The 25,365-nt window shown below is 39.1% G+C and overlaps 1 protein-coding gene across 2 annotated transcripts in view; it reads left to right on the forward strand.

Annotated features, from left to right (window-relative positions):
- The first annotated feature begins 1,902 nt into the window (after positions 1–1,902).
- Positions 1,903–25,365, forward strand: part of ABL2 (ABL proto-oncogene 2, non-receptor tyrosine kinase) — a 100,246-nt gene continuing 76,783 nt past the window's right edge. For both annotated transcript variants that reach the window (XM_040263892.1, XM_040263894.1), the window contains exon 1: positions 1,903–2,356. In XM_040263892.1, the coding sequence (XP_040119826.1) occupies positions 2,200–2,356 (157 nt within the window). In that variant the 5' untranslated portion in view covers positions 1,903–2,199. The remainder of the gene's footprint in view (positions 2,357–25,365) is intronic.

Genomic DNA, 25,365 nt, shown 5'->3' on the forward strand with positions numbered 1-25,365 from the left:
GTGGCTGACCTGAATAAATACTGTAGAATTTGTTCCATGATCTAAGCATATAGCATTTGAAAAAATTAGGCCTGGAAATTTGATGAACTTCTGAAAACATTACATTTCTTTTGTACTAATAGTGCTTTTATATGCCAAATACTGTTTTAAGTGACTTATTTTACATTAACCAATTTAATTCTCACAACAGCCCTATAAGGTAGGTACTATTGCTATCACCATCACGTCACAGATGAGGAACTGATGCACAAAGAGGTTAAATATTTGCCTAGGAACAAACAGCTAACAAGTAATCAGAGCTCAGTTTTGAACTTAAGCAGTCTGGCTTAAGTGCCTGTCCTTAACCATTGCACTATACTATACCCATCCATTGCATACTGTTAAAGAATTAGCAGAGAACCCAGATCCGTTTCCAAGTGACATTCTCTCAGATAATAAAAATCAAACAACAAAACCAGTTCTGTCTCTATGATCACCTTTATCCTTTATCAGTGATTTCTTTTTTTGTTTTGCAAACACTTTGGGAATTAAAAGGAAAAAAACTATTTAAACACAGGAAAACTTTGATCCAAATGAAAAACTCATATTGTATCCAGCGCAAAAGCACACTGTTTCTTTTGCCATTTGGTGGGCAATTTCAGTTATTTCTGGTGATACCCTGGACGGCAATGGAATAATTTCATAGAGCTTTTATTGTAGTGAATATTAATGGTTCATCTTTCATCCTGTTCTTGGAAAGATGTGCAAAGAAGAGCTCATCCACCTTTTCTCCTGGACCTTATCTTCCCAATGGTTGTTTTGTTGGTTTTTGCAATGGCTCCTATACTCTGCTTTCAAGCAAATTTTTAGTAAGGTAACTCCAATAACTGATATTTTTAATAAAGGACATAGGGAAGCTAATTGAATACCTAAAAATAATTATCAAGTTCTTTAAAATGTAAAAAACTGAATATTAAGATGCAAGAGTGTGCAGTGAGGGGGAGATAAGTGAATATCCAAATATATGTCTGCGTGCCTGCGCTTTAAAAACATTTCTCTTTTCTGCCTGAGTCACTCTCTTTAGACAATACAGGCAAAATATAAGTAAGTTCTGACTCAGAAACAGGGTCAAAGGTAATTTTATTTTTCTCCTTTGTCATCAAAAGAAGACCTGACCGCGTGCACTGTATATAAAGCATGCCGGTGTAAAGATTAGCTTTACTGACAAGCGACATAAGGGTAACAGAAACACATACGTGGTCAGATGGTAAAGAAGTTCAAGAGGACTTCATGATAATACAATAGGAGGAATCGGGTTATAACTGTTTCCCCAATGAGATTGTAAAGTACAGACAACCAAGGTGAGTGCAATTTCCCATCATGAAATAATTTCAAAAAATTACAATGAAATAATGTACTTTATTATGTTCATGTAAACTTTATATCATTTAATTTTGACTGTATGTCTGCTGCTGACAAGGGTGTTTAAAGGAATCCTCCAGGGTATTTTAGACAGCCTCACCTGGATGGCAAGCACCAAACTTCTTGTGCTTTTCCGTCCCAGCTGAGTCGGCTAAAGAACTGTGCACCTGGGGCGCTCAGCGCAACTGATTGATTTGACAGGTGGAGGGGTGACAGGGAAACCTTTAAACCGACCGACCCCCCAAAAGGCGGTAAGCGCGTTGAACCGAACTTGGGAGGGGTGGGCTAAGGTGGATTCGGAGGTGGGAGGCCGAGCTGCCGCGAAGGAACAGAAGGACCTGAAGCAGCTGTACACGTGCCAAAGAGGTGGGTACCGGGGGTGGCGGCGGGGGTGGCCCCACCCTGAGAGGAGGCGGGGGCGCGCGGGAGGGGCGGGGCCGCCGGGAAGCCAGCCCTCTGAGTAGCGGAGATGACTGGTCGGGTTGCGGGCTGGAGACGCTCTGTCCCACGCTCTCCCAGTGCTCGGTGGTTTAAAGATGGCGGCGGCGGCGGCGGCGGCAGCATTGGGGGCGCGGAGCCGCGGGATGGGAAGGGAAAAGGAGAACCTGTGAGGCTTCGGGAGGCGGCGCGGCGCCTGCTGTGAGGAGTCGGGTGCGGAGCCGCAGGCGGCCGGACCGCTCAGGGCCGGGGCCTGGGTTGGGAAGGAGAGGCCGGAGCAGCGCCTGGAACCCCGAGGCCGGAGCCGAGGAGGAATGTGACCAGGGGTCGTCGGGGGCGCGGGAGTAAGCGAGCGCAGGGATGGGGCAGCAGGTGGGCCGCGTCGGGGAGGCTCCGGGGCTTCAGCAGTCGCAACCCCGTGGGATCCGGGGCAGCAGCGCAGCCAGGCCCTCCGGGCGCAGGCGGGACTTGGTGGGGCGCACCGCAGAGGCCGGCTTCAATATCTTCACCCAGCATGGTGAGTGTGTCCGGGAGCCGGCGTGAGGACGTGGGTGAGGCCGGAGGTGGAGTTGGGGCGGGGTGGGAGGCAGACAGGCAGCCCTAGGGGGTCGAGCGGGTGGAGGGGTGCCCGAGAGTGGGGGCGGAATCGGCTGCCATCTGGGCCAGTCACGGGAGGCGAGTCACACCCCTCCCCCCTCCCGTCTCCAGCCTGGCTGGCAGCTCCCGGGGGCGGAGGAGGAAAGAGAAGTGGTCTTAGGGATCTTGGATGGACTGTCGTCTACACTGGACACGACTGTGTGGCTCGGGGGGGACGGTGCCTGGTATCCTCAGGGGAGAGGAGACTGAGGGAGGTGTGAGCTTAATCCAGGTGTTAGCATAAATCGGTTGTTATCGAAGGGACGGTGAATTGTGCCTCGAGGGATTGGTAAATAGGAACTGAATCTCAGGACGTAGTGGCCTGTGAAGTAGACGAACAAGCCAGGCAATGAGCGGTGTTAGGATAGTGAACAGTGCCCTGAAATCCCCTTCTATGGGAAAGGTAAGGATAGTAACTCAGCATTTGAATTTTTTTTTTTTTTCAAAGTGGAAGTTAAGGGTTTTGCCAAACCATCCTCTGTTCTGCTCCTTTTGAAGTGAAAATGAAGTGGCTCAGTCGTGTCCGATTCTTTGCGACCCCATGGACTGTATAGCCTACCAGGCTTCTCAGTCCATGGGATTTTCCAGGCAAGAGTACTGGAGTAGGTTGCCATTTCCTTCTCCAGGGAATCTTCCCGACCCAGGGATCGAATCCGGGTCTCCCACATGTGTAGGCAGATGCTTTACCCTCTGAGCCACCAGGGAAGTCCTTGGTGGGGCTTTTGAGTAGGACACAATTCTGAGATGGCTGGCAGGGGTTTGACGTTGGTGGGCATAGTTAGGACTTCGGGTAGGAACAAGAGTTTTTCTGCCAATCATGTGTACATGTATACAAACATATATCCTCTCTATGGTCTGGAAACTATTACTTTGGCCTCATATAATTGGTATTTTTAGTTGTCTCCAACTCCAGTTTTTAACATCTCTTGATCATATAATACTCCAAGAATTTATGTATATTATATATATACTTGTCCCACTATACTAATGTGTAACGTACAGATGTACACAGAAGCAGAATTTAAGAAAGGATGAGATGAAAAAATAAATATAACGAGTTCTAATATATTCTTTCCTGCAGTCCAGGGAAGAATGGACTTTTTGTACTCTTCTTAGCTGCACCCACACCTTTTGAGGCCACTTGTCTAAAGGAAGAAGGAAAAAAACTGACCTTCATGGAGTTGAGACACTCTAAAATCTGAGGGAAGCTGAAGAAATAGATGTAACTTCTATATAAAGGACTGGATAGTTGAGGTTGGCTGAGCAGCAGCAAACTGGACTTTCACTGAAGAGGCATAAGGAAAATAGTAGAAAAGAGGGTGTTCTTTTCTGCATAGTGTAGGGAAGAAGAGGAAGGAAATGTGAACTGTTCCTTAGAGATGGAGTTTTGGAGGAAGTTAAGACAAATGGTCTTAGGCAGAGAAAGAGATGGTGAGTTATATCAGAGTTCTGTGTTTGGACTTTGTGAACAAGCTGAGTTTCTTAATGGAAGAGAGATAGGTGATTTGGGCCATTCGAGTGTTATATGTCTACTCTTAAAGATGCTAGTGAGCCTCTCTTCCAGAGATATGAACATTTTATGAAGCTGCCATATAAGTTAGTCTTTATTGAAATCACTTCCTGCATTGCGGGAGGAAAGAATGGGTAGTTTTCAGGGAAGAAATTATCTAAGTAGCTTTGCATTATGGAAGGTGTTAGTATGTATTAAACTTGGCCCGGTAGGCAGTGGTGATCCTCTTTGTTTAGTCTCTATTCAAGACCTAAGATTTTCTGAGGAGGAGGAGGTCATGAAGGGAATAGGAAGAGATTTTGAAGGGTGGATAGGATTTGGATCTATGGAGCAAGAAAAAGGGCAGGCTGTGCAGGAGAAACAACTTAAGTGTGGACAATTGAACTTATTTTGTTGATGAAATAGTGAGCAGACGTCTGTCATGAATGAAGTAAATCTTCCAGGAGTGAATCCTTGAACACAAATTGCGGGAATCAAGTTCTGATCCTGGCTTCACCTGGCTCCGTGATTTAGCTGCTTACTGTCTTTGGGTTTCTTGTTAAATGTTAGATTGGATGATCTCTAAGGTACCTTCTGACTCTTAAGATATTATGGTTCTAACTGAGAAGCAGTAGGAAGAAAACTTTGATTACGTTGGGTTATGGACTGAGTTATCGAAAATGTGGCAGAGGAGTTTATATCTTTTCCCTTGATTTGTTAGTAAATAGGATATGTAAAGAAACCTAAGTATGAGGTGCTCAGAGACTTGGCCTTGAGTGGAGGCAATGAAAACAGGTGGGGTGAGCTTGAGAGATACTTCATTAACAGACAAGTTTTTTGAGCACCTATTATGTACTGGACTCTGGGGATGCTGCTGTGAACATAACAAGGTCCCTGTCCTTTGTGGATTTTAAGGAGCTGATCTTAAGGATCAGATCTTTATGATCTGATGTAGAGGATGAAGGAAGAGAGATGACTCTGGAATACTTAAGGTTATGAACTGGAGCCATTCTGTCTGGATTTGAAACCAGACTTGACTGCTTATTATCTGTAACCCTGGGCAAGTTATTTAATCTTTTTGTGCCTTGGATTCTTCATTTGTAAAATGAGGATAATAAGAATACCTGGTAATAATAGTACCTAGATTAATGAGTTAATATATGCAAGGCACTTAGAATATGCTTGGCATGTAGTAAGGGCTGGATATGTTTTGGTCTGGCCATTACTCCTCCTCCTATTATTAAAAATAAGGATGAATCAAAGACAAAAGATTTTGAAATTGGTTTTATTGACAAGTTTGGAAGTTAGAAGTTGATTGAAAAGATGGGAAACATGTTAAGTTTGTTGCCAGAGACTAGTATGTAAAGAACAGAATTGGCAAATAATACCTAAACAAAGGAGAAGTGAGTACTATTTTTAGACAGATGGGTATTTATAAACTTCTATAGCTCAGAGTTTCAACTTCTGCAGTATTGACATTTTGAGGTGGATAATCCTTTGTTATGGGAGCTGTCCTGTGCTTTGTAACATGTTTAGCATCATTCTTGGCGTCTACTATCTAGATGCCAGTAGCACCTCTTTCTGGTAATCCCCACCCTCTCCTGTCGTAACAACCAGAAATGTTTCCAGACACTGCTAGATTGCCCCTAGGTGAGAACCAGTGCTTAGAAACACATGATAAATTCTGGTTTGAATGAATAAATTGAGTTAGCTTCAGAAGCTTCTTAGTGGACCTATTGTTTGACATTTACACACAAAACCTGGCAACTAGTGTGCAAATCACTGTCTTGAATTTCAGTATTGATGTATTAGCACATAATTTCATATATGAAGGCTAGGCCTGACAGACTGTTGAGTTTACATGTAGGTTTCAATGTAGATTAAATATTGTATGTAGTCAGAAATGTGTGTACGTTATAGAAATGCTTTATCAGAATCCATGATTTTTTGGTATTTTCTCATTGAAAATGAGAATAGTATTTTTTATTAAAATGTAAGTTGTTATAACTTGCCAAAAAAGCTTTTTGTGAATGTAATGTAGAAGGAATCAAAATAGTTGGGCTGTTTTTGGTATGAAAGAGGTGAGTGCTGTGACTTTTCTGAACTCTGTTATTGAAAGTTTTCGGTGAGCTGACATTTCATGATTGGTAATCTAGGGTTGAATACTTTCTTTGTCTTTTTAATATCTGACATACCTCACAACAGTTGAGTGATTTCACTTCAACTTTACTTTCTGCTCTCACTTATTTGCTGTAAATGCTATTAAAAATAAACCTTAAGTTGTGATTTTGAATAATAAAATTTTTCCCTTTTTAAATCAAGCTCATCATTTTAAGTGGTCTCATTTACTTATTTAGGATCTGTAGTTCATGTTTTAATATTGCAGAATGAAAGACATAGGCACCACAGGTTGAAAATGATGCCCTAGGAAAGAACAGGAAGGCTGTTTGCAAGGGAATTTTAATTATGGTGACCTAGTCACTGATTCTTACGAGAACTAAACTTTTAAAAGTAAGTCAGCTGTTACATTTTTATTAACCTCCATATCTATGTAAGATACAAGTATATAGTTGTGTGTGTGTGTATTTTTAGAAAAGTAACAATAATTTGTGGCACAGATTCTTTTATTACAGCCCAGTTGACAGTAAGGTCACAGGTAAATTTTGAAAGCTGAAGTTTCTCCTTAAGGGTCTTCAACTTGCTTTAATAAGGAAGTAAAAGCCAAACAAAAGAAAAACTAGTATCTTTACCCCTTCCTATCCCTATACTGTATCGTTGTTTTCTTTCCTCTCTTCACTCTTTCCTATCAATGTCAGTAATGATGATGATAATTTATATTTGTGTAGTTTTTTAAAGAGCTTATGAACATCTTTTATGTCCTTTATCTTATTTTGATCTTTACAATTATAATTGACCCTTGAGCTCCATGGGTTTGAACTTTGAGAGTCCACATGTTGGCAGATTTTTTTCAATAAATATGTACTGTAGTTTTATTGTGAGAGGTTGGATCCACAGATGCCAGCCCCCGATGTGGAGGACCCACCTGTAAAGTTATAAGTGGATTTTGACTTCTTGGAGGGTAGGCACTCCAACCCCCAAGTTGTTCAAGGGTGAACTGTACTCTGAAATAGGTGAGCACAGATACTAATCTTCTCATTTTATACATGCAGAGTAAAGAGAATTGAGTGACTTCCCAAGTATTTCAGCACACAGCTCTTTAAGTTATGGTGCTGAAACTTAAGCCTTTGTCTCCACATCTTGCCATTGTGTAGAGATTTAAAGAACATAAGTTTTAAAATTAGGTAGAGTTGGATTCAGATGTTGCCGTGTCTTACATTAGTAAATGGTTATAACTCTAACCTCAACAGTTGAATTAAATAATAAAATTTTGTAAGGCTTGTAAGTAATAAATAGTAGTTTTGTTGTTGGCACTGTTATTTACCTCAAAATGATTGTGAAAATTCCGAGTCTCATATGAAAATGTTGTAAGCTATCGTAAAGCATTCTGAAGTGTGGCATTTTCTTAGCATTTACATTTTAAATCTGTTTTCTCTGTTTTTCTCTCAAGCTACTCTTAATTATTAAGGGACTTTAAGAAAGCAGCAAAAAGATAGGGAAATTTTGGGACTCTGAAATCACCTTAGGCCTGCCTTCCTTGGGGTTAAATGTTATCCTCTTAGGATGATTGGTTTTATGGTTCTTTTTGTACTGGTGTTTTTCTTCCTTCAGAGAAGCTGAACCAGAAACACTAGCCAAGGCAAATGTAAAGTTTAGGTTGAGACCTCATTTTAAGCTGGCACATTTATTTGCTAGTTAGTATAATAATGACTTTTTATGTTGTAATGTCGTTCATTTAACATCCTTTAAGACCTTTTTGTGTCTCCTTACTTAATGTTAACCTCATGAATCTTAACAGATTTCTTCTGCAGTAGATAAATTTGAAGTTTCACTGTTGATACTTCACCTACTTATATAGAGCTGTTCTCAGATTTTCATGTGGAGACCCAGATTGCTGGGTCCCACTCTGAGTTTCTTACTTAGGTCCGAGGCGGGATTTGAGCATTTGCATTTCTAACAAATTTCCGGTGTTGCTGGATGCTGCTGGTTGGGGCCCCACGTTGGGAAGTGTTGGTAATGTGAGAGTAAGAGGAGTGGGGGATCAAAAGCAGTTCACAGATTGTCAGTTGTCAGAGGGCATAATGTATTGACCCTTCTACTTAAAATTGGTTTATAAATCCCTTTGTTCCAAGTCTGGTGACCGCATGCAAGTGTCCACTGGTCTTATACCACCTTTTTGTGTCAGGAAAAGATGCTTTGGCCTCAACCTTTTTTTTTTTTTTTTTTTAATCTCTAAAAGTTTATATGTTGAAATTCTGTTGAGAGATGCACTTTTGAAAGAATTTTGTGTCAGGAAAAACGGAGGGAAGAGACATCGGGTTCTGCTGACAGACCTAGAGTGGGCCCTAGTCGCTGGAAGAAGCCATGAAGAAATAATTGCCACTTATTGAGTGCTGCTGTGTGGCAAGCATGTTCTAAGTACTTAATGTCAGGGTGTTTTGTTTTTTTTTTCACTTAAACTCCATAAAATCCTGCTTGTCCAAATTGAAAAAGATTTGAGGCCAAAAACAGGATACCTATTTGTGATTCTACAGTTATGGTATAATGGTGCCTAGTTTCCTTTTGAGGTTTGTGTTTATGTACATATGTATTTGTATGTGTGTGTATATGGGAAGATTATTAGTTTTTTTCTTTTTACCCCATCTCTCTTGAGACCAATGATGAGGTTTTCAGTATGGTAGACAAGGGTTGGGCTTCCCAAGTGGCTCAGTGGTAAAGAATCCACCTGCCAGTGCAGGAGACAAGGATTCGATTCCTGGGTCAGGAGGATCCCCTGGAGAAGGGAATGGCAACCGATCCCAGTATTCTTGCCTGGAAAATCAGAGGAACAGAGGAGTCTGGCAGGCTGTAGTCCATGGGGTTGCAGAGTCGTATTCGACTGAGCACAGAGGAGACCAGCACTGGATCTGTATCTTGACTCTGTGACTACGGATTGAGACTTAGGTATCACGGTCTAACACAGTGAGCAGTAGGCAATCACAGTGCGGTTTGAAATCTCATGATAATGTTGAACTTACTACTGGCCTGAGCTCTAGATTTAGTATTACTAACAATTTCTTATTTAAAGACTGACACCCCCACCCCCGTTGATGGATTATCCCTTTCCTTTTCTCTTTGTATTGGTATGTTTATAGCCACTTAAAGTGATCGGTTTATCATTGCAATATGCAACTTATAAGGATGTTTCTCCTTTTTAGGTAACGTGACAATCTTTTTGAAAAAATTAATGTGATATTCCAGAGTATTTTCTATATTTCTATGTTCAGTTAATAGTAATTGCCTGTGTTAATGTTGCAAAGAGAATTTTAGGTACAAGTTAGGCAGAATTGCTGTCTCAAAGAATGATGCTGCTTTAGATCCTGATGAAGATTCTGATGAAACAGTTAAAAAACTAGCCTTGTTTTGTGTGTCTATGTGTGGAGAAGTACATATTTTGTATAATAACTCTTGGTTATTAATCTCTGCATTTTGGGGTTGAGAGCATAACTAGTCTATAAATTTGTGATTATTATACTAATTATAGTGATTACTCAGTTCAGTTATTTTCAATTGAACTTTCACTCAAATGTACAGATTAATATACCCATTAAATATAATACCATGCCAAGTATAATTTTGGTTGCTTAAAAAAAGAACTCTGTTGAGCCTTTTCTGTCTCTTTGCTTCATGGTATAAATGTGCTGAGTCTATGGTGGTGGTACTTCAGGCTCCTCTGTAGTGAACTCTGCCAGTATTGGCTTTTGATCCAGCAGAACACAAAGCTCACCAGCAGGCCCAGGCAATTTATATTCCCTGACTTGCTTTCCAAGGAAAGGGAGGGTCTAGAAACCTTTCAGTTGATGTGGTCAAGGTCAAAGAAAATGTTCTGTTCTGGCTTAATATACAGTATGTACACAGACAATTTTGTTAACATATTCCTTTCTCTATGCTAATTCCAGCAAATTAAAATAATACTTAGTTAGGACTAAAGAGTGCCACTTAGCATCTTGTGGTTCCAAGTAATTACTAAGAAAACATTTTCTAAAACTAACAGTGCTAACCAGCACAATTCTTATCACTCATCTGTTTCTTATGGGGAAGAAAGGTTGATACTTGAAGGTTTTTGTTATATAGTAGCTTGCTTTTATTTTGAAATTTGCATTTTTAATTGTATAAAAATCTGTAAAGAGGTACGTGTGCGTGCTCAGTCACTTAGTTGTGTCTGACTCTTTGTGACCCCATGGACTATAATGTGCCAGACTCTTCTGTTTGTGGGATTTCCCAGGCAAGAATACTGGAGTGGGTTGCCATTTCCTTCTCCAGGGGATCTTCCCAACTCAGGGATTGAACCTGTGTCTCCTGCATTGGCAGTTGGATACTTTACCAGTGAGTCACCAGGGAAGCCTATATATAGTACATATATCTAAAGCATATATAGGTGTTATTTCACACTGTTATTTCTCCATGTTTTGCAGAAAGAAATGTCATTTGTGACTAGCATCTAGAATAAAGCGTGTAATTTATTGTATATTTATGCACTGAGGGAGATATTAAGTTTGGTAAATACATTCCTAATGTTGACAATTCATAGTCAGTGCTACATCAGTAGTTGAAACCTCTGAGCATTGATTTTTGGTAAATGTAAACCTTTTTGCTGTGAAAAAGATGTGTTCTATGGATACTACAGAGCAGTTCCAGATTCTCTCCAGATTGCATTGGGACTTGTGTTTAGCTTCTGAATCAATATTTGCATTTTTAATTTTGATACTCCATTAGCTAACTAGAAGACCAGATTCTTGTGCTATGTTTAATTCTGTGAAACTGAGATTTAACTTTTAAGGAGGTATGAGGAAAGAATATTTTCTTTGATAAATATGTATTTTTATCAGAAGTTAACTTTCTGATACCAATAAACTCTGGTCTATTCAGAAATAGAAATAAAATGTGAAGAAAGCATTTTTTTTTAAAGGAAGTATTTCAAATATACAGAAAAGTTCATATAGCAGAATGTCCAGGTACCCATCCCCCGGATTTAACAATTGTTATGTTACATTAAAAAAAAATTATAGAGACAGTTGAATACGCTTTTCAGACCTTCTCAAACCCATTCTTCTCTCCTTATCCTGAGGTTAACACTACCCTGATGGTGTTTATCCTTCCCTTCCACATAGTTGGATTTTATTCCACTTGTAATTATCTATAGAGTGTATGTGTGTATGAACACCAGTTTGTAACTTTGTATGTTTGAAAATTTACATAAATGCTATGCCAGACATATCATCTTGCAGCTTTATTTTTTATCCTGTGTGATTCTGAGATATATCCGTGTTGAAATAATATAGTTCAGTATTCCATTGTATACCACAGTTTATTCAGTTTTCATATTGATGGTAGGTTGTTTCCAGTTTTGCATAAAATAGATGGTTGGAGCTGCTATTTGTTCTGACCAGAAAGCTCTTTTTAGTTATTTTTATCAGAGAAATATATGCAGACAATTTATAAATAGTCAAAGAATATTGCAAGTTTTGGCGGGGTGTGGGGGGGAACAGCCCCACCCCTCTTCACAGGTCGTCAGTGTCCAGTATGGCAGCTACTAGCCACATGTGACTGTTCAGCCAATGTTCTTTGTCCTAATTGGGAAGAGCTATGTTAAAATAACACTACATTTTGAAAACTCAGTATATAAACAAGAATATAAAATATCACAATATTTTTATGTTCATTACATGTTGACATGATAGTGTTTTATATGCCAGATTAAATAGATTATTAAAATTTAATGATTAAAAAATTTAACTTCGCTGCCATAATATGTAAAGTGACATATTTTTGCTTACATTTGTGGCTCCCATTTCTGTTGGACAGTCTTGCTTTAAATTATAAGCTCTGTGAGAGCAGGAACTTGATCTTGCCCACCACGAGAGCAGTGACAGGCACAAAGCTGATGCTCGATAAATTTAAATGAGTTGATGCATTCAGCAGGTAGAGAGAGGCATTTTTTTTTTTGCATTGTTCACTTAGGGTGCTTTGAGTTTTCTTTGCAGTTACTGATTGGTATAAAAGTTACTTTGAATTTGGCTTCATTATCCAGTGTATGTTTTTCCTTTTACTACCCTATTTTTAGCTTAACTACACTTTCAAGTCTTAGGATATCATAATGTTTTCATTCTGTCTTTATGATTATATTTTTAATTTTCTATTTTGAAGTGAAGTGAAAGTCGCTCAGTTGTGTCCGACTCTTTGTGACCCCATGAACTATATAGTCCATGGAATTCTCCAGGCCAGAATACTGGAGTGGGTGGTCTTTCCCTCCTCCAGGGGATCTTCCCAACCCAGGGATCGAACTCAGGTCTCCCACATTGCAGGCGGATTCTTTACCAGCTGAGCCACAGGGAAGTTAACCCTGTTGTTTGAGAAAATTCTAATGGATTTGTAAGTTCTTTGATTTAATTATTTCAAGTTGTCAGTTTCTTGAGATTATTAGGTGTCTTCAAAGAGAAAAGTCATCTTGGCCATGGCGTGTGTCAGGATGGCTTTAGCTCTGTTAAATTTTCTACCAAGCTGTTACTTTCTCAAGTCTGGGGTCATGGTTATCCTTTTATATTTATCTGTTTATTCTTTCTTCTTAGCATATAAAATCTTTTTATTTTAAAAATTCTTCCTCTTTTTTTTTCCCTCTAGCTTACTGGGATATAATTAACATAATATTGTATAAGTTTAAGGTACATTACAGCTGTTGATACTTTTATGTATTGTAATGTGATTACCATTATAGCATTATCTAACAACACTTCCATCAAGTCACATAATTACTATTTCTTTTTTGTGGTGAGAACATGTAAAATCTACTCTTAGCAGTTTTCAAATATATAGTATGGTGTTATTATAATCACTATGCTGCTGTATATTAGATCTTCAAAACTTGTTAATTTTATAACTGGAAGTTCGTACCCTTTGACCAGTGTCTCCTCATTCCCCTACTTCTTAGGACCTGTTAACCATCACTTTCCTCTCTTGCGTCTCTGAGTGCAGCTTTTTTAGATTTCCACATATAAGGGATATCATATAATATTTGCCTTTTTCTGTTCAGACATATTTCACTTAGTGTAATGCCCTCAAAATTCATCCAAGTTGTTGCAAATGGCCAGGTTTCCTTCTTTCTCATGGCTGAAGTATTCCGTTGTGTGAATATATATACACACGTATTTATCCATTCATCTCTTGATGGACACTTAGGTTGTATTCTGTCTTGGCTCTTGTGACTAATGCTTAGTGAACATGGGAGTGCAGATGTACCTTCAAAATCTTGTTTTCAGTTCCTTTGGATATAAACCCAGAAGTCAGGTCATTGGCTCATATGGGACTTCTGGTTTTAGTTTTTGAGGAACCTGTATACTGTTTTCTGTGGTGGTTGCACCAGTTTACATTCCCACTAACAGTGCAGAACAGCTCCTTTTTCTCCACATTCTGGCCAATCCTTGATATCTCTTGAGCTTTTTTCGGTGGCTTCCCCCCCCCCCCCCGCCCGCTTTGGTTAAATGATAGCCATTCTAACCAGAATGGGGTGATAGCTCTTTGTGGTTTTGATTTGCATTTCCCTGGTGACAGTGATGTTGAGCACCTTTTCATATACCTGTTGGTCACTTGTATGTCTCCTTTGAAAAAGTGTGTATTCAGATTCTCTGCCCATTTTTAATTTATTTATTTTTTTCTTTCTTTCTTTTTTGGCCTCATGGTGCAGCTTGTGGGATCTTAGTTCCAGGGATTGAACCCATGCTGTCATCAGTGAAGCACAAAGTCCTAACCACTGGGACCACCAGGGAATTCCCTGCCCATTTTCAATTTTTTTACTTTCTTTCTTTTTTTGGTTGTGCTGCATGCATGTTATAGCATGCGGGCTTTCTCTGGTGGCAGAGAATAGGTGCCACCCTCTGGTTGTGGTGCACGGGCTTCTCATGGAGGTGGCTTCTCTTGTTGCGGAGCACAGACCAGCTTCAGTAGCTGCAGCACTCGGGCTCATTAGTTAAGGCACACAGGCTCAGTAGTTGTGGCACGGCAGCTTAGTTGCTCTGAGGCATGTAGAATCTTCCTGGACGAGAGATTGAGCCCGTGTTCCCTGCATTGCCAGGTGGATTCTCATCCTCTGTGCCACCAGGGAAGGCCTCTGCCCATCTTTTTAGTTGAACTGTTTTTATGCTATTGAGTTCTATAAAATTCTTGCTCCTAAAGATTAAGAGCTTGGTACATAGATGCTTGAGAAGTCTGTCTTAAATGATTACTTCTCAATTTTTATGTAATGTACTATGTGTCTGTGGTTTTTGGTTGTCCTTCTAGTTTAGGAAATTTTGACTCTTTTCGCTGGTTTCCACATTATTTGCCCTATTTTCCCTGTTTTCCTTATATTTATAGATTGGTCCTTACTGATCTTTTTTCAGTACCTCACCATTTTTTTTTTACTATTATAAAGTTTCATCAAATTTATTTTTAATTTACTTATGTTGAATTATAGGTATTACATACTCTCTGTAGTTACTTCTTGTCCCTTAGTTTTCTGTGGGTAATATGTGTGAGTAGGACTCTTGGTTACAAGTGGGAAAGACCAACTGCAGATTATGTAATACACAGAAAATTTGTGTGGAGATAGTGGAGACTCAAGGACAGGAATGTAGTTAGGCCGGCCCAGAAACAGGAAGTAGAAGGCTGCTAAAATCTCAGGCAGTATTTATTCTGTCTCCTGTTTTGTCTTCTGTTTGCTTACTTTATTATCTCTTAGACATTTAATTCATACCACGATTTCCTTTTTTGTTTTTTGGTAATCTTTTCTGGTCAAAAGGATGGTCCATATTAAACTAAGACTTCTTAGTCTCAGTTGCAGATTCTCAGAATTGGAATCACCACTGTGATTGGTGGTCAGATCACCTCTGTAACATTGACATTTTAGATTGAATGATCCTTTGTGGAAGTTGTCCTGTGCATTGAATTTAGCAGTGTCTTTGGCCCTATCAGCTAAATGCCAGTAGCACTCACCATCTAACTGTAACAACCAAAAAATGTCTCTAGATATTGCCAAAATTCCCTTGGAGGTAAAATCACCCCTGATTGAGAACTTTGATCTAGAGTGTAATTTGACTGCTCTGGGCCTACTACTGTGTGAGAAGGATGTTTCAGAAAAGCCTTGTGAGCTAGACAGGTCCTCAAAATGTCTGAAAAGTATTTGCAGTTTTTTGTAGCAACTATGAATTTAACACTGTTTTTCATTATTTTAGGTGTTTCTTTTTAAAATATTTTTTCTCATTTAAAGTATTTACTATTAATATGTTTCTTACTAAAATCTTAAACTGGCACTGTAGAACTTGCTGTTTTGGTCATTACTCTGAATCTCTAAATTTCTCAATCTCCTGCTGATTTGTTTCTTTTCCTTGAGGGTGAGTGTATATATCTGTGAGGGTGTTGGTTGTTTTAAGATAAAATTTATGAATTTGGTAGCCAGATAGGCATAGGTAGAATATACTTTTTTTTGAGGGGGGGAGGGGACGCTGCACGGCTTGCATGATCTTAGTTCCCTTGTCAGGGATTTAAACCTGGAGTTCTAACCACTGGACTGCCAGGGAATTCTCAGTATTCTGATGTATTTAATTTACAGGTAGATAAACTAATGCTTAGGTACATGAAACAAGTTGATCATGGACTTGTAGCTTAGTAGAAGAGCACAAAAAATTAGGGTCTAGTTTTTATTATCTTTCTAGGTTTAGTTGCTAGTTAATCTTTGCTTTTGGTAGTATTATTTATGTAATAATATTCAGTATTTATGTGCCAAACTCCATGCTTCAGATGTTATCTCATTAGTCCTTGGCAAATAATGAAAATGGGTCTCATAGTAAGAGATGTCTAACTCTTAATGTTATTCTAACCATTGTGCTTTAATAGTAACATAATAGCATTGGGAAAGGATTGGGTGCTTGTGTCCCAGACCCTTTATTCTATGATATCACTTAATCCTCAACACAACCTTGGAAGCTATACATATTTCCTGGTTTTACATATGAAGGGATTTAGCTGAGACGGAGTAAGTATCTTACTTACCTTAAGGCCACATAACTGATAGGAAGCAGAGCCTGACTTTTGTGGTTTTCTCAAGTTTTTGCTGCAGTAGGAGGAAATACTCTTACACTGATGCTCCACTGTCTTCACAGAGCTTTCATGATAATAAAATAGAAGGAAAAATACAATATAATGTGTATAGTTCACTTTATTAAGGATTAATACATATTACCATTTTGTTTATTTTGAGGCTAGTCTTCGTGTACTTGTTTGTGCCTCCTTAGGTATTTTATAGAATTGAGTTTAAAAGAAACACTAATAAAAGTGAGCTAGATAATTACTGTTTACAGGAAATTTTTTTTTAAAAAATCATATTTAAGAGATTATTATTTATCCTACCAGGAATGACTTTTTGTTTGCTCCCTCATTTGATATAAACAGTTTTCACACTTGTAGTTCTTAAAGCTTTTGGATTTTCTAGTTGAGTGCTTTCGATTATAACAGCAGTCAGTGCCATTTGTAAGTATGCTGTTAATATTGTGGTTGCTGGTGTTAGACTATGTAGGTTTAAATCCTGGATTAAATTTATGATTTAACTTACCAATATTTTGATGTGAGTGGAAAATAGCTTGCTGGGGTAATACATAGTTTCTAAGGTCTCTTAGGGTTCTGAATTTTTTATATGTATCTGTTTCCTCATCTGTAAAATAGTCATGTGAAATAGTCCCTGCCTCATAGAGTTATGAGAATTATTATATGTAAAATCCCCAGAGGGTACGTGATAAATCTTAAGTCCTCAAAAACTGGGTTTCCGGGGCCTCCCTGGTGGCTCAGTGGTAAAGAATCCACCTCCCAATGCAGGAGACACAGATTCAATCCCTGATCCAGGAAGATCCCACATGCCTTGGAGCAGCTGAGCCCTTAGGCCATAATCATTGAGCACGTGCTCTGGAGCCTGGGAACAACTACGGAAGCCCAGATGCCCTAGAGCCTGTGCTCCACAACAAGAGAAGCCACCGCAGTAAGCCCATACACCACAACTAGAGAGTAGCCCCTGCTTGCTGCAACTAAAGCAAAGCCCTCGCAGCAATGAAGACCCAACACAGCCAAAAATAAATAAATAAATAAAAATTATTAAAAAAAAAAATTGGGTGTCCCTGATGGCTCAGATGGTAAAGAATCCGCCTGCAATGCAGGAGACTTGAGTTTGATCCCTAGGCTGGGACCTGGTGGGCTGCAGTCCATGTGGTCGCGAAGAGTCGGACACGACTGAGAGACTCCACTTTCACTTTTCACTTTCATGCATTGGAGAAGGAAATGGCACCCCACTCCAGTGTTCTTGCCTGGAGAATCCCAGGGGCGGGGGAGCCTGGTGGGCTGCCATCTATGGGGTCGCACAGAGTCGGACATGACTGAAGTGACTTAGCAGTAGCAGCAGCAGGCTGGGAAGATCCTCTGGAGGAGGGCGTGGCAACCCACTCCAGTATTCTTGCCTGAAGAATCCCCATGGACAGAGGAGCCTGGCAGGCTACAGTCCATGGAGGTACAAAGAGTCGAACACGACTGAGTGACTAAGCATAGCATAGTATGTTTTTTTAAAGTTGCCTTTCTAACATGTTTGTTGGTTAATGTACTTAACAATTATGGTAATGTTAAGACTGAGATAATTTTGATACCTTAATACCAAGCAGTATATTATATTTAGATTTCTTCTGTGTCTAAGTGTAATTCTCAGATTTCAGTGCTTCTGAATATATAGGTAAGTATAATGTATAGTTTTATTTTGGTACAGTTATCGGCATTCTGATTGGATATTTCTAGCTCTTCAGTTAGATCAGTCTTTCTTTCCTCTTTCACAAAGGGCACTTCAAAAGTATCCTGAAATGCCTTCTCATTCATATGAATAGAATAGTTGTAGGGTCCTTAAGAAAAAAAAAAAATGGTGAAGCAGTGGAGTGAACGCCAGTGGAAGCATGTGTTGTATGTGGGTACTCTGGGGATCGTGACACTCCATTGATAGGAATCATTGTAGATCTGGGCCTAATGGAAACTGGAGCTAGTAAACCATTAGAAATCAAGACTGCATACTCCATCTTTCTCTTTTAGGGGCTGTAAGGTTTTGACAACTTTTTTTTTGCTCTGTACATCTGTTCGGTTTTTCTTTCTTCCAGCTGGCTTTCTCTGTTTCAGCTTGTGGTATACAGAGTGTAATGGCTGCTCAGCTTCTTCATCATAACAGCACTCAGTGTATTCTTTTGGCATTTATCCCTGCTGCTAAATGGCTCAGTCTTTTTCTCTTGTAAAATTTGTCATTTATTTATTTATTGAATGCTTAGTACCTTTGTATAGTTCAAAAATCAAATGGTGCAGAAGTGTTTCTGTGACCATGTTTTCCTTGGGCAGTCAGATTTTGGCAATCCAAGCCAGTTTCTTGTGTATACTTTCGGGTGTGTGTGTGTGTGTGTGTGTGTCTGTGTGTCTGTGTGTGTCTGTGTGTGTGTCTGTGTGTGTGTGTGTGTGTCTGTGTCTGTGTGTCTGTGTGTGTGTCTGTGTGTGTCTGTGTCTGTGTGTGTCTGTGTGTGTCTGTGTCTGTGTGTCTGTGTGTCTGTGTGTGTCTCTGTGTGTGTGTGTACATGTGTGCATGTATGTGTATCCCACCAGTCCTTTTTTTCTTTAAGACCAATGGAAGCATATTGTGTAGACTGTTTTGCATCTCACTCCTACCCCTCCTGCTTAATTTGCCTTAGAGATTCTTCCATGCTAATAAATAAAGAACTTGCTTTTTTTTTTTTTTTAAATGCATGGCTTTTCATTGTATGGATGAATTATTTGTTTTCAAATGGTAAGTGAAAAATATTTATCATTTTAAACATATGCTAGGAATAGCTATAGAATAAAAGCCTTGAATTGGAATTGCTGACAGGATATAGGGATTTCAGAATAGCCACTTATTGAATAACTGTCTTTACCTCTTTGTATACTAAAATTCTGTGTGCATTTGGTTTTGTTTCTGGATTTTCTGTTCTTTCTGATTTGCCTACTTATGTGTCAGTATCACACTGTTTTAATTGTGTTTTTATGATGTGCATTATAGCATGGTGGTTAATAATATATAGACTTTTGTGCTAAACTGCCTTGCTTTAAACCTTTACTTCCTTAGCTGTGTGATCTTGGGCAAGTTACTTAATATCCCTGTAATTCAGTGTCCTTATTTGTAAAATAGAGATGATAATACCTATCTAATAAGGTTGTTATAAAGAATAAATGAATTAATAAAGTGCTTACAGATATATAAGCAAAGTGCTTAGGAATAATGTTTGCATGTTATTAGTGCTATGTAAGTATTAGCTTTTTATTGTTTCTACCATCCAGTCTGGCTAGTTCATTTCTCTGTATTTGCAGAATATTACTGGCTATTCCTCCTTGCTTATTATTATTATTATTATTTTGTATTAACTTTAGAGTCAGTTGGTTTGTCTAGTTAGGGTAGAATAGGTTATGGGTTAGTAACAAGCTCCTCCCCACCCCAGTCTTAGGGGATTAACACGTCAAAAGTTTGTCATTCACACTACCTGTTCAGTGAAGATCACTGCGTGTATTGGGGGAGGGGGGTCTTGGCAGAGGTGGGAGAGGGATTCTGCCTGTTTGGAGCTTCCCTGGTGGCTCAGACAGTAAAGCGTCTGCCTGCAATGCAGGAGACCTGGGTTTGATCCCTGGGTTGGGAAGATCCTCTGGAGAAGGAAATGGCAACCTACTCCAGAACAGAACATGTGTCCCATGGATGGAGGAGCCTGATAGGCTACAGTCCATGGGGTCGCAAAGAGTTGGACATGACTGAGTGACTTCACTTTTGTCACCCAGAGACCCAGGCTGACAGTCTTACACCATCATTCTAGAATGCTAGTAATTGCATTGCAGAGGGAAGGAGAGATTGTTAAATCAAGTGCTAGTGGAACTTTAAAAACCAGAAGAGGCATGCATCATTTCTTATATTTCATTGACCAGAGCAAGTCGTTTGTCATCACATCATGCCATGGGGATGAGGAAGGTACAGTTTTGCTGTGTGCCTGGGAAAATGGAAAGTGATAATTAACTACCTTAGTTTGCTTTGTTGGTTGCTAAGTATTCGGTCATTCTTTGTGTTATATGCAACACAGTTTTTGTTGTTTAGTCGCTAAGTCGTGTCCGACTCTTTTGCAACCCCATGGACTATATCTTGCCAAGCTCCTCTGTCCGTGGGATTTCCTAGGCAAGAATATAATGCAATACACTAAGCCATTCCTTTAGAGAGAAGACCCAAATTCTATCAAGTAACTATGCTGAGCTCAAAATCTTTAATCTCTGAGTCTGTCAGTCAGATTCAGGGGAGTTTCCTTTAGTCCAGACAGATGTGAATAAAAGATGTTATCAGCTGGTCTGTTAGAAAAGCATCTTAGTATCTTCTCAGGCTCTTTGGTTGTGGGAATGGAGATGTAAAAAGAACTTCCACCTTCAACTCTATATATGTCTATATTATTTGACAAAATTTTTTTTACAGTTAGCAGATACTGTGTAAAGAGAAATATCTTAAAGACAACCTACCACAAAAGAATCCTCTTATATTCTATTTACATTAATTAAATAATGTTTAAGTGACACAGCCAGAGCTGGACTGTAATGTAAGACTTATTCTAGCCCACTGTGCTTTCCAGTGTACCAAGCTGTCTCTTAATGCATGGACTTTGGTGTTAGAGCTTTTTAACAATAATATGAATAGTTTTTTTTGTTGTTATTTGCAATGAATACAGAAAGGAAAAAAGTTTACTTTGAGGAGGATAATTTTGGGGAAGATAATGAAAGTGAAGAATGATATAAGACAGTTCCCTGTGTTATTTGTACAACTATAAAATGTTCATTTATTACAGAGATCTTGCTTCATCTTTAAACTAGAAAAGGGGGTGAAAAGCCATATATTTACTACCCATTTCCTTCATTTCTCTAAGGGGAAAGGAAAAAAATTAGTTTGTTTTTTTACTGTAAAAGTGGCATATTTCATTATAGAAAAGAAAGAACATGAGCAAAAAGTAAAACAAACCCCAAACCCACCTTCCTGTTCTGGTGTGTATCCTTTTAAACTTTGTTTTCATAGTTTGTGTTGTTAACTAAAAAGTATATAAAATGTGTGTGTCTGACTTTTCTGTGACCCCATGAACTGTAGTCCACCAGGCTTTTCTGTCCATGGGATTTCCCAGGCAAGAATATAGGAGTGGGTTGCCATTTCCTTTTCCAGTGAATCTTCCCGACCTAGGGATAGAACCTGGGTTTCCTGCATTGGCAGGCAGATTCTGTACCACTGAGCCACCAGGAAAACTCTGTATAAAACATTAATGAAGTTTTTTTGTTAATTATTTTTTTACTTTATATATTTCAAAACTTGTAAATTTGTTTCTCTTTCTAGAACTTATGTTTTATTTATCCTCATTAAATTATTTAACTTTCATGCTTTTGTCTTAGATTTTTGTTATTCCTGTTTCTTTAGATAAGTTCTTCATTGAAGCCCTCTTCTTTATTCTTTGGAGCTCATATTAAGTATATTTAAGGCCAGGAAACATTAATGGGAGAGACTAGAGAAAAAAGCAGAAGGCATTTCAGCAACTATTTCGGGGTACTGATCAGGATACAGATCAGTCACTAAATCACTTACAGTCCAGCGTTGCTTAATTTGCTGATATAAACCCAAACTAAGAAAGTGTAACTTTCTATATGTGTACTTAAAAACCTTTCCCCTTTTTAAGCTGAAGTGAGATGTTCCTGTGGTCTTAATTTTACTTTGAATAGCACATACTTAGTCTGAGGAACTGGCTCGAAAATAAAAATGTGGGGGAGGACAGCAAGGTTATGTTCTATTCCCTTTAAAATGTCATGAGTCGTTTAACTTCTTTCAAGAAGAAGGAAGCGTGGGTTTACTGTCTAGTTTTTAGGTGATGATTTATAAAAGAATGGAGAAGGCAATGAAGCACTCCTACAGGGTTAACAGTTAATTTGCAGCTAACTTGTTACTATACATAGCAATGTGTAGAAATGTAATGGAACCGAGGCTTCCTTTTTTCTTTTCCTTTTTAAAGTATTACAGTTTACTGGGTCTGTTGCAGTATAAACAATCAACAATATCAAATTGCATCGAATAATTTTATCCCAATGTGCTAAGATTTAACTGTCTTTAAGTCTTAAAAGGATTTTTTTCTCACAGATATTCTTCTTTAGGATAGATACAGAATTTAATCATAACATTGTGTATCTAGTATGCCTGTGGCTTGTGAAAGAATTTTAAAAGTTGGGCATAGGTAGCTGATGTTATTAAAAAATATAAATCTCAGGAAAGGAAATTTTAGTTAAAATGATAGGAAATGGGGACATACTTTGGATAGAAAGCAGGGATCACCAAAAACAAAACAGCAACATATTGTTTCTAAAGAGAACATCTAAGTGGTACAGAAAAAACTGAACATAGCCGACTTGAGATGATAATCCTTAGAACCCCCTGCTTACAAGGTTGGCTCTTGACTGGCGTCTGGTAACTTGGATTTTGAGAGGGTTTATTTCCACCATTCCCAGAACTGTGAAGAGTAGTCCACTGTCTAACTGTTAGCACAAACAATGTGGTTTATGCTAAACACCTACTTTCCTTCTGGGAGTCCTACGAAGTAGGTAGAGGTTGTCTACGTGACCAGTCCTAAGAAAAACCTTGGATACTGAACCTCTAAGGAGCTTATTGGGAGAAGGCAGTGGCACCCCACTCCAGTACTCTTGCCTGGAAAATCCCATGGATGGAGGAGCCTGGTAGGCTGCAGTCTTCGGGGTTGCTAAGAGTCAGACACGACTGAGCGACTTCACTTTCCCTTTTCACTTTCATGCATTGGAGAAGGAAATGGCAACCCACTCCAGTGTTCTTGCCTGGAGAATCCCAGGGATGGGGGAGCCTGGTGGGCTGCCATCTGTGGGGTCGCAGAGAGTTGGACACGACTGAAGTGACTGAGCAGCAAGGAGCATATTACTTTGTGGACAATATTTTCACATATTGTTAAAACTCATGACTGGAAGAAGTGTGTGTCTTTTGTGACTCCCCTGGGAGAAGACTCTTGGAAACTTGTCCCTGGTTTCCTGCAGCCTTCACTGCATCTGAATTCCCTTTGTTGATTTAGCTCTGTATCCATTCACTTCAATAAATCATTACTATAAGCACAACTGTGTGCTGAGTCATCCTTGTGAATCATTAAACCTGGGAGTGATCTTGGGTACCACTGCCCACCCTCCAACACAGCAGTGGATCCGAGAAATTTAAACTGAATTGTACCGTGCTCATGGAAAAAGCTTCTACATGGAAGCGAGCAATAATTTTTTTTTTTTTTTTTTAAATGTCTAAGTAGGGCTTCCCCAGTGGCTCAGTGGTAAAGAATCTGCCTGCCGATGCAGGAGATGTGGATTTGATCCCTGGGTCAGGAGGATCCCCTGGGGAAGGAAATGGCAACCCACGCCAGTGTTCTTACCTGGAAAATCCCATGTACAGAGGATCCTGTGGGGTCACAAAGAGTTGGACACTGAACAACTGAGCACACATGTCTAAATAAATAAGTGAAATTAAAAGTAATTTGGGGGTCTGCAGGAGAGGGAAAAAACTCTTAATCTATGACTGAGAAACTTCTGTCCAAGGTTCTGTTATTGTGAAAATGGATCTTGATGGCAGGCTGTCTGCTAAGGTTCTGTACCTCATAGAAATTTTATTCTAAAAGGAGAGCTTAAAATGAGACAAGTATGATGCAATGCACTAAGATATAAAAAGCACAGGGATTTTGGAGCTAGACAGATTTCAGTCAGAATTGTGGTTTATTAATTGTGTGAATTGTTTGAACTTGCTTATTTCCTCATTATAAAATGATGATAATACTGGCTGTGTGGGTGGCTTGACTGTTAAACAAGATAATGTATACAAATCTTCTACCACTATGTGTTGCACATAAATGACTTTAAAAATTGTTAGTCTTTTTCTGTTTTTCAAGATTTAGAGAGACTGGAGAAATTTAAAGGGGAGAAAGGAGAGAGTGAAGTGAAAGGTGAAGCTTGTTTTTCTCTTATTGGTTTGATGGAAAATTGGGTAGGAACGTTGGTGAGGAGAGAAGAATCATTAAGTTTTAGAACATGGAATTTTAAATTTATCTTCAAAATCACCCAGGAACTTTTTATAGTTTAAAAACTAAGAATATTTTAAGTGCAAACTCAAGAAGGGATGAGGGGAGGCATAGCAACTTGATGAATGTTTTTCTGTACCTTTGTGGTGAGATTGTTATGAATTAGTTGACACTCGAGTGTTAGCAGGTTTCAGTAACTGATTAAACACATCCAGTCTCTAATCTCTCATGATGAATACTCCCTGGTGATAATGGGACAGTTTTGTTTAATTTATAGGCATGATTTCCTATTAGAATTTTTAGAACCAGTGTTTAAAAATAATGGCATCTTAAAATAGAATTGTGTAATTCTGGTATATATGTGTTTTTGTTCTTTTTATAACTTTATTTTGAAAGTTATGATTATAGAATAATTACAAGAAAAAATGAAGAACTCTTTTACTCTTTGCACTGTTTCCCTTGTTGTTAATGTTTTCTGTTTTTTTTTTAAAAAAAACTATTTATTTTTGGATGTGCTGGATCCTCACTGCTGCTCAGACCTTTCTCCAGTTGTGGAGAGTGGGGGCTACTCTCCAGTTGTGGTCCTTGGGCTTCTCATTGAGGTGATTTCTCTTATTGTGGGCTCTAGGGCACACAGGCTTCAGTGGTTATGACACATAGGTTCAGTAGTTGTGGCTCCAGGGCTCTAGAGCGCAGGCTCGTTAGTTGTGGCACACGGGCTTAGTTGCTCCATGCATGTGGGATCTCCCCAGATCAGGGCTCGAACCTGTGTCTTCTGCATTGGCAGGCAGATTCTTTACCACTGAGCCACCAGGGAAGTCCATCCCAGGTTGTTAATGTTATATCTCGTTTGTTTTATTATATTGCCTCCTTCCTTTTCTGCCTTTTCCTCCTTTGCTTCCTCTGCTTAACTAGAAGTATGTATCAAAATCACCTATAGAATATTAAAAAGAGAAAAATGTGTTCCTGCTAAACCAAGGAAAAACACCCCGCCTGGTAATTTGGGATAGGTACATTAGATTAACAATTAGTTCACTGTAATATGATAATGGGGGCTTCCCTGGTGGCTCAGTGGTAAAGAATCCTGGCAGTGCAGAA

The sequence above is a fragment of the Oryx dammah genome, unplaced genomic scaffold, assembly GCF_014754425.2.
Source record: "Oryx dammah isolate SB20612 unplaced genomic scaffold, SCBI_Odam_1.1 HiC_scaffold_21, whole genome shotgun sequence".
Classification (NCBI taxonomy): domain Eukaryota; kingdom Metazoa; phylum Chordata; class Mammalia; order Artiodactyla; family Bovidae; genus Oryx; species Oryx dammah.